Source organism: Oreochromis aureus, linkage group 20, assembly GCF_013358895.1.
Source record: "Oreochromis aureus strain Israel breed Guangdong linkage group 20, ZZ_aureus, whole genome shotgun sequence".
NCBI lineage: Eukaryota > Metazoa > Chordata > Actinopteri > Cichliformes > Cichlidae > Oreochromis > Oreochromis aureus.
Genome location: NC_052961.1, coordinates 1,879,875 through 1,895,963, shown reverse-complemented (window position 1 = coordinate 1,895,963; position 16,089 = coordinate 1,879,875). Strand labels below are relative to the sequence as shown.

Below are 16,089 nucleotides of genomic sequence, written 5' to 3'. Positions count from 1 at the left end.
GATAAATAGAATAAATAGGAATAAGAATACAAGGGAATTGCACATTTCAAGTATTGAAGTCTATTGCACTGTTGGATATTAGCAAAAAGTATTGCACAGTGAAGTGAAGAGGCACTACAGCTTAGTTGTTCCCCCCTCCCTTGTCCTCCTGTCCCCCCTCCCTCTCCCCTCCAGAGAGGAGTTAAACAGTCTGATGGCATGTGGGACAAAGGAGTTTTTAAGTCTGTTGGTTCTTGATTTTGGGAGAAGCAACCTGTCACTGAACAGACTCCTCTGGTTGTTTATGGCTGTGTGCAGAGGATGCCCAGCATTGTCCATAATGTCCAGCAGTTTTTTTAGTGTCCTTTTCTCTGCCACTGTCACCAGAGTGTCCAGCTATTAGGATGCAACTATGATGTGAGAATCCCCATATACCAGTATCCTTTCCTTCATGTAGCCAGTACGAACAAACAAGCAGAATCTTAAGCACAGTTTTAAAGATAAAAGACGTTTTGTCAACATTTGATGTTATTTGACCTTGAATAAGAGGTCAGAGGTTCAAAGTACCACAATATTTACAATCCCCATATATGATTCCCTATTTTTATCCACTTCCTTGTTATTGTTGTCAATATAAACAATGTGAATGAGAAGTTTAAAATAGCCCTATACAGCATTATCATCATTTTGACCTTCAGCTCGATCCACTGACCTTGAAGGAGACGTCAAATGTGGCGTATTTTATATGTTTTATGTTACTTTGTAGATCTTGATGATACATACCACATAGAATCATAGTTTCTTTTGGCCATTTTCCACCAATAACTCCTGAAGATGACCTTGAAGACGCTGGTGGATGGAAGCTGAATTTCAATGGACGGTTAACATGACGCCATCTGCAACCCTGCAAAGTTTGATCTGAATTTATTCAAAACTCTCGTGTTTTCAGATGGGACGACACGCAAACACTGCCGAAAGCAGAACCTCCTCAGCAGAGGTAAGGAAGTCCTTTCAGCAGTGAAGGACCCTCAGGTGTACTATTGCAGTGTAGTATTTTTACTTTGGACATTATTAAGAAATCAAATCTTTCGTCCTGTGAACACCAGAGGGCGCTGTCTCCCCTGTTTCAACCTCACCTGTGAATACACCTGCGGCAGATTTTTATGAACTACAAAAATATAAAACGCAGTGGTTTAAAGTGCGCCATATGACTAAAGCAAAGAGTTTATGGACATGTGAAGGGGTGACTGTGAAGATAAATTATTTACAGGAAAAAACTGTTCTTCTCGTTTCCGCTCAGCTCTGAGAGACAAAGTCCACGGAGAGACACACTTAGACACACACAGACAGACAGACAGACAGACAGCTGACAGTCGCACACTCCCCTCCCGGGACAGCGGCGGTGTGAGGTGGTGAGGTTCCCCGGCTGTGTGCTCGGGCCATGCGGGGTCAGCGGGATGGAGGAAAAGCCCAGAGTGTCTCCGTTCAAGAACTTCGTGGCTGGGGGTGTCGGAGGAGCGTGTCTGCTGCTGGCCGGACACCCACTGGACACCATCAAGGTGAGAGCTGCAGCCCCAGCCGAGCTTCAACGCAGCTTATTTAGATCTTTAGACACAAACATTCAGTCCACGTGTGTCCGTGTGGGGGGGGGGGTTCTCAGGTGTTTAATGTTTCTGAGGAAGTCACAGGAAATGTCAGAGATCGTGTAGGTGCTGAAGAGATTACCGACAAATCAGCTTAAACTGTTGCCGAGGCGGCCACCTGAACACGGAATAATGAGGCTGCTCAGAGCCTGCGGGAGACTGTCGAGGAAATGTCACAGCGTGGGTACAAAGTGTGCAGCTCAAACTCACGAAGTTAAAATCAGATTTATGACATAAAACAAAGTAATGCCATGAAGCATCACATTTATTGAACACATCACAACAATTAGCTGGAAACGTCTCATTATTCTCACTATAGCATTTTCACCTTTTAAAAAAAAACAAAAAAACTTATAACTTAGTTTTTTTTAAGTAATAACTGCAAATGATTTGTGTAATTTTATTATTCACATATAGTAACTTTGAATGTGCAGAAACATATCGTTACAACATGTACGTTATTTTTAATCCAGATCTTTTTCTAATCTATCTAAACCACGTCAGTGTGTTTGTGTGCGACACACTGAGTCTTTGTGAAGATACAGTTTGATCACATCATCATCACAGTAACCGTCACATGAGCGCAACACCGCCCTGTTTATCGGTGACAGAGCAGCAGATGTTAGTGGGTGTCTCCTCCTGTCTGACAGCACTCAGCAATCCATCCTCCTGTGTGTGTGTGTGTGTGTGTGTGTGTGTGTGTGTGTGTGTGTGTGTGTGTGTGTGTGTGTGTGTGTGTGTGTGTGTGTGTGTGTGTGTGTGTGTGTGTGTGTGTGTGTGTGTGTGTGTGTGTGTGTGTGTGTGTGTGTGTGTGTGTGTGTGTGTGTGTGTGTGTGTGTGTGTGTGTGTGTGTGTGTGTGTGTGTGTGTGTGTGTGTGTGTGTGTGTAATTCTTCTTATTTAAACTGTGTGTTTCAGGTGAGACTACAAACACAGCCCAAAGCCGCTCAGTATGTGCTCTACACAGGAACGTATGACTGCTTACGCAAGACCGTATCCAAAGAGGTGAGCGCTTTCTGCTTATTACAGTGGACAGTCACACAGACCAGAGCCAATAGTCAGCTCTGTTTTCAACATGTGACACATCAACTGAAGTACAGACACTTCAATAAAAACTAGAAACTCATTTAAAATCTTGTGTGTGTGTGTGTGTGTGTGTGTGTGTGTGTGTGTGTGTGTGTGTGTGTGTGTCAGGGCATCCTTGGTCTCTATAAAGGTATGGGGGCTCCCCTGGCAGGTGTGGCTCCTATGATGGCCATCAGTTTCTTTGGGTTTGGTCTTGGAAAACAGCTCCAACAGACGGCCTCTGGAAAACCGCTCACGTTAGTACAAACACACACACACACACACACACACACACACACACACACACACACACACACACACACACACACACACACACTTCAGAGAGCTGTGCATAAATGAATGCTGCAAACATCAATGAGCTGAAGCAACGCTGTGAAGACAAGTGGGATAAAACTCCTCCACAGTGAGGTGACAGACTCATGAAGTCATGCAGGAAACCGTCGCTTCAGCTCATTCCCGTTAAAGCTGCTGAATCATGAGGTGCATTTATTCTCACACACAGCTTCTGCTTTTTTCTTCATTTTTGTTTAAGAGTGAGTCAGTGTAAAGTGTCATGTGTTGTTGTTCATCTGAGGCTGAATTGATCCAATTTTAAGACCTGTTTAAAACCTTAGAAGTGACAGAGAGCGTACTTGTTTTTACCCCTGTCTGTGTTTGTAGACTGGAGCAGACCTGTTACACATCCAGCTGTTTTTAAAATAGGCTCAACATCAGTAATGTGTGACTATCACAGCTAAAAGGGTAGATCTAATCATTAAACGTCACCTTAACCTTCAAACACTCCTCCAGAGCTTACACACTGTCGCTTGTGTGTTTCTCTATATATAACTCTCGCTCTGCCTCCCTTCCTTCTGTTGTCATTCGCTCATTTGAAGCAGCACGCCCCCTTCACACCCCCGTCCTGTTACCCTGACGTATATATGAAATGTTAAGCATGAGTTGGAGATTACTGGTAGCTTCTGTCTCACCTCTGAAGACTTTATAGCAACACAGTCATTGTGTCTGTAGTTAAGTGAGCAGTACTACAGTATCCTGTGTTCAGAGAGGACCTGATATCCTTTGTTTCCTGGCACTGATGTTCCACCAGAGCTGGACTGGCCATCGGGCATACCGGGCATTTGCCCGGTGGGCCGCTGGCGATTTTTTGTTTTTATGGGCCGATGGACTTTTTTTTTTTTTTTTTTTTTGGGAAGGGTATATATAATGAAAGGTGTTGGATTGGCCAATTGGTCATGATCGACTTGGGCTGGACCAATTACAGCCGAGGAGGCCGGATGCACCCTCCCTTGTTTAGCAATCTTATAGACGAACTAAAGAAAATGGAGAACAAAAAAGGAAAGGAGGTGTTTATGAAAATATCACTAAATCTGTCATTTATTAATTTTAATATTAATTAATGATCATGTCTCACCTCTAGTGTTCTTGGTCTTAATTTAAGGTTTTTCCTATAGCGATTGACAGATCACGTGACTTTCGCGCATTGCATGCCGGGAACTCGAGGCAAAACAATCCAAGTACCGCATCAAATGCAAGCATTTGCAGCACCATAAAACGTTCATTCTCCGGTTCGAATACCTTCTTGGTTTTTCTTTGCCGCACAAAAAGGAATGTACAAAACTAAGGAGAACAATGCACCGCATAAAAGACAGACTCGACGAAAAAGGCAAAGAAAAGATACGAGGAAAAAATCAAAGGAGTGAAAGGGTCAGACCGTTATGAGCACACAGAGTGGACAAAGATGTTAGCGTGCTGCCCAACTTTCACCACGCTCAGATTTATAATTATACGGTTCTTGGGTGAGTGCATACACTCATGAAGTTTAAACTTCAGGTCACTGCAACAAGCCCAGGTACAGTTTACCGACAGATGGGTACAGGACCTTGAAATGCACCGTGTAGAACGAAAGACCATCGTACAAACAAAGGTAAGTTTACCAGTCTCACAAATCGTTGTCATAAATACACATTCGTTAACCGTTTATTAATATAACCTTTGAGCTCAACGGTATATTAGTAGTGGAAATAATTTCTGGTACGCATTACAGAAATGTAGCAGTGACAATAATATTGTATGCTGTAATCGTACTGGGCAATTAGTGATACAAAACAACTGTTATCCTGTGAATAAAAGTATATGTTTTTTGTCAATGTACCGTGGTAATAACAGAAGCGAAAACGCAATATTGTGTCAGGACAATTCACTATTAATGCACAATAAATAAAGGAGCATAGCGCGACAATTTCTGTTCAGCGCCAGACTTGCTTGTAACCTATATCACCAATTATGTTAAGAAAAGTGACTTATTAACTACTACAAAACACACCTTTGTGGGAATGCTTGGAGCAGACTAACATGTGAGCTGGAGTGTTCTGGGACGTTATATTTGGTATATCCAGACCATCCGTCGGCTCTTACTTGGAAACATGGCTTAAAAATTTCTCTTCAACCATAATCCGATAAAAAAAAGATCTCTTTACCCGTCGGCTTCCCGTGGCTGTCATGCGACCGGCTATTGCAGTTAATAATACAACAGCTTCTTGCCATTTTTGGGTTTCTTTTTATCCCTGTGTAACTGAGTTCAATTGAAAGCCTGCGTGAGCTAGTACCTCTTGCCTCAAGTTCCCAGAATCCTTTGCGGTTTTACCCCTGAATGACGTCACATTTTCAATCTCTATCCTGGTGGGCCGGTCTCTAGTCAAAATGCCCGGGCCGATTTTTTGTCCCAGTCCAGCCCTGTGTTCCACTGGTGGCCATAGTTGTAATACTGAGCTCAGTGTATCTACAGTGCTTTTGATTTTATTTTGACATTTTATTACTTTGTTTACCCGCAAAGACCCACTAAGATTTAAAGCACTAAATACATTAAAATACATTACACATAAAATGTTACTAATTATGAAACCTCAGTGATCCAATAACAAGATAACTTCAGTTCAGGCTTCAAACCGCTCTAAACACTCAGTTTGTCAGTTTCTTTTCTACTCTTGGATCTGTATGATGTCATAAATGAGCAGCAGTCTCATTTTTGGTCTAGAAGCCCCACCCACCTTTCAATCCAACCAATTAGAAAGCTATTTTAAGAAGAGTAGCCTTAATCCACCCATCATAGCATGTCCAGTGATCTGATCTCTGAATCTTCATTTATTGTTGTAAGAATGTTTTAAAGCTGCTCTTAAAGATGCTCACGTGTGGAAGTGTGTCCAAATACTCATACCCTCAGGTTTCTTCATCAACATCCTGCTGATGTGCAGCTGACTCACAGGTGCAGCAACAAGAAACTGCTCTTTACAGACTAACTGGTGCAAATATTGCATCTGCAGCTACAGAGGCAGATGTTTCCCTCAGCAGCTGGTGGAGATTCAAAGCGAACGAATATTCAAAAAATCCTGAATTTAAATTGAAAGAATTCTGCAGCTGTGCAGAGATTGTTGTAGAAGCGGATGTTCCAGTGGAAAGAAAGCTGTTTCAAATACATACAAGATCCTGCCGGTCCTGCTGACCAGGGAAATAAAAAATTATATTAATTTAGATCATGGTTCATGATAACTGCCTGGAAGAGTACCCAGGTGTTACTGAGGTGGCTGTCTGGTAGTGAGACTGAGCTTCCATCACCTGTTCTCTTCAGGTACCATCAGATATTCCTGTCCGGCTGTCTGGCAGGAGTCTTCACTACAGTGATAGTAGCTCCAGGAGAGAGGATCAAATGTTTGCTACAGGTAAGTGTGTGTGTGTGTGTGTGTGTGTGTGTGTGTGTGTGTGTGTGTGTGTGTGTGTGTGTTAGGTCTAATTGTTGAATGTTGCCATTGTGTTTCTTAAATTTGTACAGTCTTAGTTCAAGCAGTATTATCAAAGCTATTCCTTTGATCCTGAGCACCTCTAACCACTTTGTGTTGGGGGAGGTTTTATTGCAGATACATCCTATCTGGAAGATCTACTTCCTTTGATGTAAGCTTCCTGCGTTTACGACCCTTTGGTCAGCAGGAGGACACACACACACACACACACACACACACACACACACACACACACACACACACACACACACACACACACACATACCTGCATATACATACATACAGTGCCTTGTCTTTGTAACCAAAGGGGTTGCGAGGGAGGTGTTTTGTAAACTATTGTTTGAAGTTTGTCAATAAAAGCCAGCGAGAGGAGGCCCTCATCGGGGTCATTTTCGTGCTGGACACAGAGGAGGCCTCCCTTGCGCAAGTAATCGATCGATCGCTGACTGTCTTGTTTTCATTCATGATGAATAAGTCTCTAGAACTATCGGGGTTTGTGGGAACAGACTCAACAGTGTGTGTGTGTGTGTGTGTGTGTGTGTGTGTGTGTGTGTGTGTGTGTGTGTGTGTGTGTGTGTGTGATATAATCAGAATCCAAAGTAAATGTTTGTTTCATGGCTGATTATAATTTACGATGCTTTTTGAGACCAAATGCTCTTCATTCACAGACACGTGCAGAAGTCGCTCTGCTTACATCTCCAGCTTTAAACATCTATTGTGTAACTTTTATTCATGTGCTCAACGCTAACTCACTGAATGGTTATACCATAACCCAACTAGTTATAAACTAATTTCTATGTGAGGCTTTAATCCAACACATATTTAAACATATTTTAAAAGCATGACTTACACATATATTTATGTATTTAAGTAAATGTTGTGAAATGTGTGTTTTCCAGGTGCAGTCGAGCGGTGGAAGGTCCAAGTACGCAGGTCCGCTGGACTGTGCGGTCAGGCTCTATAAGGAGCAGGGGATCCGCAGCGTCTACAAAGGAACTGTGCTCACTCTCATCAGAGGTACGCTGCACTGTGTTTGTGTATCTGTATGTTTGTGTGTGACAGTGTTGTGTGACCTCGAGCAGAGGAGCTGAGGTGACCGGAGGTTTAGCGATGTGACTGTTTCTCTCTCCATCTCCGTCTCAGACGTGCCTTCTAGCGGTCTGTACTTCCTCACGTATGAATACCTCAAGGACTTCCTGACCCCTGAGGGTCAAAGGTCAGTCTCCATTTGAATAGTTCTAACTCCTATAAAGACCAAAGATTTGTCAGATCTTGTAAATCTGTGCTTTCACTTCTCTCTGTGTGCCAGTGTGTCTCAGCTCAGCACTCCCAGAATCCTCCTGGCTGGTGGTGTAGCCGGAATATTAAACTGGGTGATTGCGCTTCCTCCAGACGTGCTCAAGTCCAACTTCCAGACAGGTCAGAGCTGAGTCCTAGTAAACCTAGTATTTTCATTTCATTAGTAGATTTTTAGACCACATAAAAGAAGGACACCACGACATCAGTCACTAGTTTGTGAAGTTTCCAGCTTAGCTTTATTGTCTCCTAATTTGAAGTTTGGTTTGTGAAGTGACTGAAGAATAATGTAACATTGGATGGGTAAACTGTGTGTTTGTGTGTGTAGCTGCTGATGGGAAGTACAGAGGTCTGGTGGACGTCCTGCGAGCGCTGCTTCGAGAAGAAGGACCTAAAGCTCTCTACAAGGGCTTCAATGCCGTTTTCCTGCGAGCCTTCCCAGCCAACGCTGTAACGCTCATTCAAATATTAATACATTCTTATCTTACCACTCATATCAATACAAGTACACACATATTCATCATGGCTTTCTTCTCCTCTCTCCCTCTCAGGCTTGTTTTCTGGGATTTGAGGTGGCTTTAAAGGGCCTGAACCTGCTCGCACCGAGCTGGTGAAAGAAGACAGAAGACCTCAAACAGTCTTGGTGAAATATTATTGTTTAATCTGAAGTGTACTTTTAAACTTTTAAAAATATCTTTTTCAAAATGTGGTGTCTGTGTCTGTGGGAGCAGTGGAAACATGTACAATTTGAGAGACAGCATCCTTTCTATATTCTGTAGTTTGGAGAACACTGAGCTCTTTCCTCACTCTTTTATAATTTGCAGACTGTTTGTAATGTTTGTAAAATATTAGATAAACACTCGAGTTTTACTTACATAAACATGGTTTTGTAACAATGTATCAGCTCTGCTTAACATGGAGTTATTCTGGTAGAAATCATAGACTCTGTGTGTGAGAGGGACGTAGGCACGATGCAGTAACCAGTGAGCGTCCTCCTCTTTTCACCACCCTAATATTGTTACTGAATGTAACGAGCTGAGGTACTGCAGGACACTCAATCACAAGGTAGACCCGCCCGTAATCCTCCCCTGTTTCCTGGACCATTCTGACTGATGGGACCATAATTTCCAAAAGAAACACCATCTTTTATTTAAAAGAACTTGAAAACAGTAACTGAGACCATAAAGTCATCAGCAAAGCGTTTACTGTCCTCAAAGATCGGATGCAGTCAGCACAGTCTTCTTCTTGCCCCCTGCTGGACATTAGAGAGAATGCAGTTTTAAGATCCTTGTGACCCTATGTTCATGGAGTGAATAGGTATGTATGGGCAGATTATTTTTTATTAGTTTTATTCAAAGTGTGTGAATAAAGTCTTCAGTTTGCTGTATAAATAGTCACTGTTTAGCCCAATGCTGCATCCCTAACATGACAAACTGGACCGCTGCACATGAAAGTTTCAGCAAATCTTCATGTCCTGTTGTCTACAAGTTCCAGACCTCTTCTTCTTCTTCCTCTTTTTCACAGCAGATCATCTGCCTTCATCTCCTCCATCTGCCTTTGCATCCTCTTCTGTCACACCAACTCTCTGCATGTCCTCCAAACATGCCTCCCCCTCTCCTCTTCCTTTGTCTTTGGTCAGTAGTAGCAGAGTTTCCACTAGCCGGCTGCTCGTATGCACCAGTGCAGTCATAATAATTTTAGGTGTGTCCAGTATCCTGGTATGTACCTTTGAATGTTAAGTACATGCTATTTATTAGAGAGAATAATACAGTGTGGATGCTACACAGGCACAACTAAGCTCCCAAACAGACATTCCTGGGTGGTGATGAGATACTAGCATCAGTATTGCTTCAATGTAAGTGTTTAAATAGATGATGTCACTTTAATAGACGTGGTATTGTTTTAAATGGGCCCCTGGCTCCACTGCAGGGACAAAGGGTTGCATCTGCACTTGTATATGAAGGTTTTGAAGAGATCATTTTGCCTCTGCGTGACCTGAACAGGTGTGGAGACCGAACAATTACACAGCTGAAATGATGCAAATACTGTTGCCATAACGGAGCAGAAGAGGTTTTTTTCTTTATGGTCATTTTAAATAACAAGCAAACCTGATGATAATGATGAGACCAAAAATGTTTGTGGGAAATCTAAAGACTGCATTGAACAAAATAAATTCAAATATAAACTGGTTTTACATTTTCTAATTCACTGAGAAAATACAGACATATTCATGAATATGCGCTGTGGAAAGCTGTATTTTTAATTATTATTGTGCGTACGTTTTACATGTGAAAATCTGTGAAAACTTTATTTTACCCACAATTTTTTAAAGATCCTTTTCAAAGATCACAAGAATATATAGGCCTTGGGGGACATGAGTACCTAGGTTAGCCAGGCATTTAACCTTGACCTTCACTGTAGGATCCAAGGTCAAAGCTGACTTTGACAAACCTTTAAAGAAACGATGTGAAGTATTGCATCGTATGAAAGGCCACAGAGAGAGCTGTGCTCTATGACACCACGGTGACAGCATAAAGTTACTCAAAATCACACACTGTATGTATATATCCTAAAATAACACGTTTTACAGCTTACAGAAGCCAAAGACTTCAGCCAATCATAAGGTGTAGAGTTAATAAAACATACCATTTTAACATATAATCCTTCAAGGTCATAGGTAAAAGGTTAGGGTCACATAAATTAGGATAAATTAGGAAAAAGTTTTAGTTTAGTTAATATAGACTAGATTTCCATATCATCCATATCATCAATGCTGACATCAGCATAAAACAGAGGGGTGGGGGTGCTGAGTGCTCTTATTAACACAGTACTTATTTATTTATGTCATTTTCGAAGCTTTTGCAGTTTAACATTACAGTAATAACTGGCTAATTTTCAGATTTTGTACCCTGACTGAATGCTAAATGAGCCATTTACATATGTTGCGTTTAATAATTATTTTCTTAAAGAGAAGGTCAGATTTAAAAAAAACCCAAACCTTTGGCCTACTTCCCAGCCTCCGTTACCCATAAAACCTCGTTTCTCATTGCGGAAGCGGGTGATGGACTACATTAAACCCGTTTAAAGGAAATAACAGCGTCTTAAAGTCGTCTTATTTTATGAAGCGTTAACGTGTGTGAATAAAACATAAATTAAAATTGCGCGCATCTGTAATAAACAGGGAAATCGCAAAGTTTAACCGAAGACTACACTACCCATAGTTCAGCGCGTGATAACGACTTCCGGGGTTGGTGACCATCAGCCTGTTAGCAGGAGACAGGAGAAAGGTGAGGAGATGTTAGATGTGGCGATGTTTGCAGCTCTCGGAGTTTTGATGTCTTCAGATGTTTTTATGCAGTTTCAGAAAAATTAACGACGCGATTTTTTTCTGCATTTCAGAGGAAATAAAACCCGTTTTTAGCTAATCTGACATGAATGTAGAGTGAGTGCAGCTGCCGAGCACCGTTAGCTGAGACAACACTCCTTTAACATTCAACTCGGCTGAGTTAAAATATGAACTATAAACTTTTTCGGTGTTTTCTGAGAGACGTGATAATTGAAGAACTCAGTGTGCCGTAAACTCTGGTCAGAAGCTAACAGGCTAACGTTAGCCGGCTGCTCTTCCTGCTCGCTTCATCACTGATGAGTGAAGCAGGGTGACGTGTGAGCTAATGAAATAGCTGTGATACATAAATATAACCAAGTGAAATTTATTCAAGCTTACTTTTGATTGTTTATGTGCCAGTTTTTGGTCTCTTACAGACAGTACAAAGACTCAAACGACACAACTTTATAAATTTGGTTCGTTTTAAGTTTCTTTCGACTCTTTTGTTTGTTCTTTACTTACTTTACTGTTACGCGTGGCTACGGTGGCCTAAAGGTGCAAAACATCATTTCAACAGGTTTTATTTTTGCATCCCATAAAACTCTAAGATGTACTCGAGTACACACGTTGTTGGGAAAAACTGTAGTTGACAGTGGCTGAGATACAAAAACGACAGTTTTCAAATAATCTGCTTCGTGTTTTGTAGTTGGGTTTAAACCTCAGAGCTCTGCGTCACCATGCAGGATTTAACCTCATCAAAGTAAGTTCAGGGTTAACCCTGACTTTGAACCGACAGGTGTGAAGGGTACGAAGAAGACAGGAGCATGACATGCTGAGTCCTCTCTGTGAACAATTTCAGTGCAAATAAAAATCCTTACAGAAGCTGTACAGGCACTCACATGGAGTTATTATTGTTATTGTTATATACGGTTGTATGTGGGAAGCTGTTTTTCTTTTTAATCATATAACACATGGAGGAGTTTGCTTTTCAAACACAGCAGACAAAATGTTTTGTCGACAGGAAACAAAGCAAACAAATAAAGTTAAGTTGCTCTTAATGAAGATTACACCCTTACAATATGACAGCAGGAGTTTGGTTTGAGCGCCACCTGCTGTCTCTGTCACTCAGCCTCCCTCTGTGTGGCTTTGTGTTCAGGTGAGTGTGTGTGGATGTAGTGTCAGCAGAGCACCGTGATGCCCCTGGAGGTGAGATGGCCGTTCCCTCAATGCCCCGCTCTGCCGTGGAGGATCTCCAGCTCACTGATCATGGGCATGGTGGGCTCCTACTCCTACTTCTGGACCAGTAAGTTATAAGATGAATGATAACTTGTACACTCTCGCTTATTAGCAGCAAACTGAATTCTTAAAAAAAAAAAAAAATCTCTCAGTTGCCTCCAACGGTCCCTGGGTGTTTATGCTCGCTCCCAAACAACCGGCCTCAGTAAGAGCATGAGTGACTGAACTTTACACAGAACAGCACAGAGTCCACATGAGGACAAAGAGTTTGCTTTCTATTGTTTTTCTTCTGGCTAATGTTGTGTAACTCTGCTTCCTGACGGGGACAGTTTGCTGAGGTCAAATTCATCCATATCTTCAGTTAATTTTCTGGATGTCACTCAGAGAACCTTCAACTGATCCTGCCTCCTGATCTTCTTCCTAAGAGTACATGAACTGTTTGACGGTCCACAACCACGAGGTTCTGTTGAACCTGGTTGACCAGAGGCCCTCGGACACGCCCCTCATCACTCTGTCCAATCACCAGTCCTGTATGGATGATCCGCACATCTGGGGTAAGAGCAGACACTCGATCTGAAATCTCACTGCTGGTTATCACTTGGATGGTAACGCGTGTGTTTGCGGCAGGTGTCCTGAGGCTCAGGCAGCTGTGGAACTTCAAAAAGATGCGATGGTGAGCTTCATCTCGTTTCTTCTGAGCTTCAGCCTGTTAATGTTTTAGAGGCAGTGACGTGTAATTTTCACTTACCTGCGATTGGACAGGACACCTACAGCATCTGACATCTGCTTCACAAAAGAGCTGCACTCCAGGTTCTTCAGCCGAGGGAAGTGTGTTCCCGTCTGCAGAGGCGAGTCCATCTGGGCGCATCACACCACATAAGCCAAGTAACCAAAGCAGAAGTCTGAACGTCGGGCTTTTTCTGTTTCAGTGCCGGGTTTGTTGTCCTGTGATTGAAAGAAAACCTTCAGCAGACGTTTTCTTTTTCTTTCTTTCCTTTATTTAACAAGGACGACACACGAACATAAGTATAACAAACATAGTGTAAACATGGCTGAGTACAGCAAAACAGCACATTTCCATCAGCAGTCACGCGGCCAGTCGCATTAAACTTAATAACAAACTAATTATATAAATATAAGAGAAAACAAAAAGCCTTGACATAGTAGACAGAAATGAGTGAGGAGTGCTCACAGACCTTAAATGGGACAAGTCCATGTAGACATAAACAGGCACATTTACATTATTACATTATATTATTTAAATGATCTAAACGTGTGTAAAAGCGTTTTGTGTGCTGTCTGTAGGTGATGGTGTTTACCAGAAAGGAATGGACTTTATTCTGGAGAAGCTGAACAAAGGAGAGTGGGTGCACATCTTTCCAGAAGGTCTGCCAACCGCCCTCCTCACACGTCGTTACGTTTTTCTTACTGTGAAAATTAATTCTTCTTCTCTGATTTTTCAGGCAAAATCAACATGACGGAGGAATTCATACGTTTAAAGTGGGGTGAGTGCAGTTTGTGCATCTCTGTTGAAGCAGATGTCGTGCTGTGATCATCGGTGTGAGCATTTGTGCTTCTGTGGTTTTAGGTGTTGGTCGGCTGATAGCGGAGTGCTCGCTTAATCCGATAATCCTGCCGCTCTGGCACGTGGGTGAGTGACGCTCCCGTTATGGCTTCAGAATATCTCAGACTACAGATTAGGATGTCACCACAAGACATTAGCAAGGTAGCAGCAGTCTGATGGATTAAGGTCGGGCGAACAGCGATGCAGGTACCGAGGAAACACCGTCACTTCTTCTCTGCTTCATGTCAGGTTTGAGCGACGTGCTGCCCAACAAGGAGCCCTACATTCCTCGCACGGGCAAGGTGAGACGACTTCAGTCTGGCTCCAGGATGTGTTCTGATCTTTGAGGGTTAATTTTTTTGTTTTAACATATTTTGTTGTCTTCCAGAGAATCACCGTCCTCGTGGGGAAACCGTTCGGTGTCAAAGATCTCGTTGAAACCCTCCGAGCTGAAAACAAGAGCCAGGTGAGCACGGCTTTATTAAAGGTGCCGTCATGAAGTTCGCTCACACCAGCAAGTAAAAAAACAACAAAAAAACCTCTTCTGTCAGATAAAACAGGAGATTGGAGGACGTCACCATGAACGCCATGATTGAATCCTTGGCTAACTCTCAGAGATTTCACTTTTTCAATGTAGAAAGTAATTATAACAGATACTTGAATGTACATTTCAAATTTTCCCCTCAGTTGGAAATGAGGAAGACCCTGACGGATTTCATCCAGCTGGAGTTTCGGAGCCTGAAAGCCCAGGCCGAGGCCCTGCACAAGCAGGTAGAGACCAGAGCCTGAGTCCCAGCCGTCCTGCGTTTACCTCAAACACTCTGGTCCTTCACACATCAGCCCTGAGGGTAACACCTCATAAACAGAGAAGCTCCCACAGCTCCACACGGAGACGTCACTGAGCCTCTGAACGTTTCACCGACGGTCGTAAACGAGCATTTCTGTAACTTTGGATGCAACAAACTCATTTTGTAATTCAGCCATTGCTTCAAAATCAGGATGGTCCACTGCACACCTAAACAGGACGAGTAGCACTGCAGATGTATGAATGGATGAATGATTGATTACATATGAATACGTGGTTCCTTTAGAACCAGAAGCCCTCAGGAATTTCTTTTACCTCCTTGGTATCAGAAGGCATCTTGATTTTGATGATTCAGCATTTCATGTCATCCAACTCTGAAGTCCAGAGCAGCAGCAGAAGCTGGTGTTGAGAGAGGAGGTCAGGGTGATAGATGGGCGAGTAAAGGCTCCACCTCATGACCTTTGTGGGGTGGGGGGGGGGGTGAACAATAGCCTTGAACTTTTTTCATTTTTTAAAGTCACAGTTCTTAAGATTTCAACTTTTTTTTTTCTAACTGGTGAAAAACACCATAGCTCTCAAAAGGGCAGCAAACCAAGACTAGTTAACCAAGTCCCAGTTACTAGGGTGAGCACCTGGTGACTGCCTGGCAACCACCAGTCACTATGTATGAATAAGTATTTCCACCTGGCTGTAAGTGGTCACAAGGAGGTTTTTCACCTAGCAACAGACAGCAGCCGCTCACCAACGGGTCATGGAGCGCACATTTTATTTGGCGACTTGTCAGCGTGGGAGAAATGATAGCTGCTCTGATCGGGCTCTGCACCAGCTCACTGCTTTTCTCAGTTTTGCTGAATCGTCCAGTATTGATCGGTTTAACCAATTCTTTTTTTCTTTAAGATGTAAAGCTGCTGTTGTTTAAAGTACTAAATATTAGTACTCATCATGCTCCTCTGTGCACATTTTACTGAGGAAGTCAAAGTGCTGCATGGCAGACGTTTGCAGCTGTTATCAGAAAGATGCTCAGGCAGTAAATCATTGTTGAGGTAATCGTACTGTTATGTTTGATCATTGGATCGCTCCGTGCTGATTTTCAGTCATCTCTTAGTTGTGTTGATAATTTTCTTTTTCAATCAAAGTTTCCCTGTTAATCCTAAAACCCCTGAATGCTGCCCCATCGCTGATGTACATAATTTATTTTATCACAGAGGACAAAAAGGATTTTATAAGGGAGAAAATCTTTGCTAATTTTATAAATGCATCGCCTTAATGTGATTGCCACTCTTTCCTATACTTGATATGAATGCCAATAAAGAATCTGACTTTGTTTGAATTTGTTCCATTTGTGGTTCATCTTTAAACTCT

The 16,089-nt window shown here is 42.4% G+C and overlaps 2 protein-coding genes across 3 annotated transcripts; both read left to right on the top strand.

Annotated features, from left to right (window-relative positions):
- The first annotated feature begins 1,288 nt into the window (after positions 1–1,288).
- si:dkey-150i13.2 (mitochondrial carnitine/acylcarnitine carrier protein) lies at positions 1,289–10,284 on the top strand. 2 transcript variants are annotated; one of them, XM_031729077.2, is made up of 9 exons: positions 1,289–1,538; positions 2,540–2,626; positions 2,816–2,943; positions 6,333–6,423; positions 7,401–7,518; positions 7,645–7,717; positions 7,811–7,920; positions 8,126–8,247; positions 8,349–10,284. In XM_031729077.2, the coding sequence occupies exons 1-9, from the start codon at positions 1,437–1,439 to the stop codon at positions 8,409–8,411; spliced, it is 894 nt and encodes a 297-aa protein (XP_031584937.1). In that variant the 5' UTR covers positions 1,289–1,436; the 3' UTR covers positions 8,412–10,284. The 2 variants fall into 2 exon arrangements, with proteins under 2 accessions (XP_031584937.1, XP_039459996.1); XM_039604062.1 differs by lacking the exon at positions 1,289–1,538 and adding an exon at positions 2,037–2,247.
- A 662-nt stretch (positions 10,285–10,946) lies between these two features.
- On the top strand, positions 10,947–16,057 carry taz (tafazzin). Its single transcript, XM_031729073.2, has 11 exons — positions 10,947–11,084; positions 12,279–12,425; positions 12,784–12,912; positions 12,986–13,031; positions 13,121–13,206; positions 13,664–13,744; positions 13,822–13,863; positions 13,947–14,009; positions 14,172–14,224; positions 14,311–14,388; positions 14,610–16,057. Exons 2-11 carry the CDS (start codon positions 12,317–12,319, stop codon positions 14,709–14,711), a joined length of 789 nt encoding a protein of 262 aa, XP_031584933.1. The 5' UTR covers positions 10,947–11,084; positions 12,279–12,316; the 3' UTR covers positions 14,712–16,057.
- The last annotated feature ends 32 nt before the right edge of the window (positions 16,058–16,089 follow it).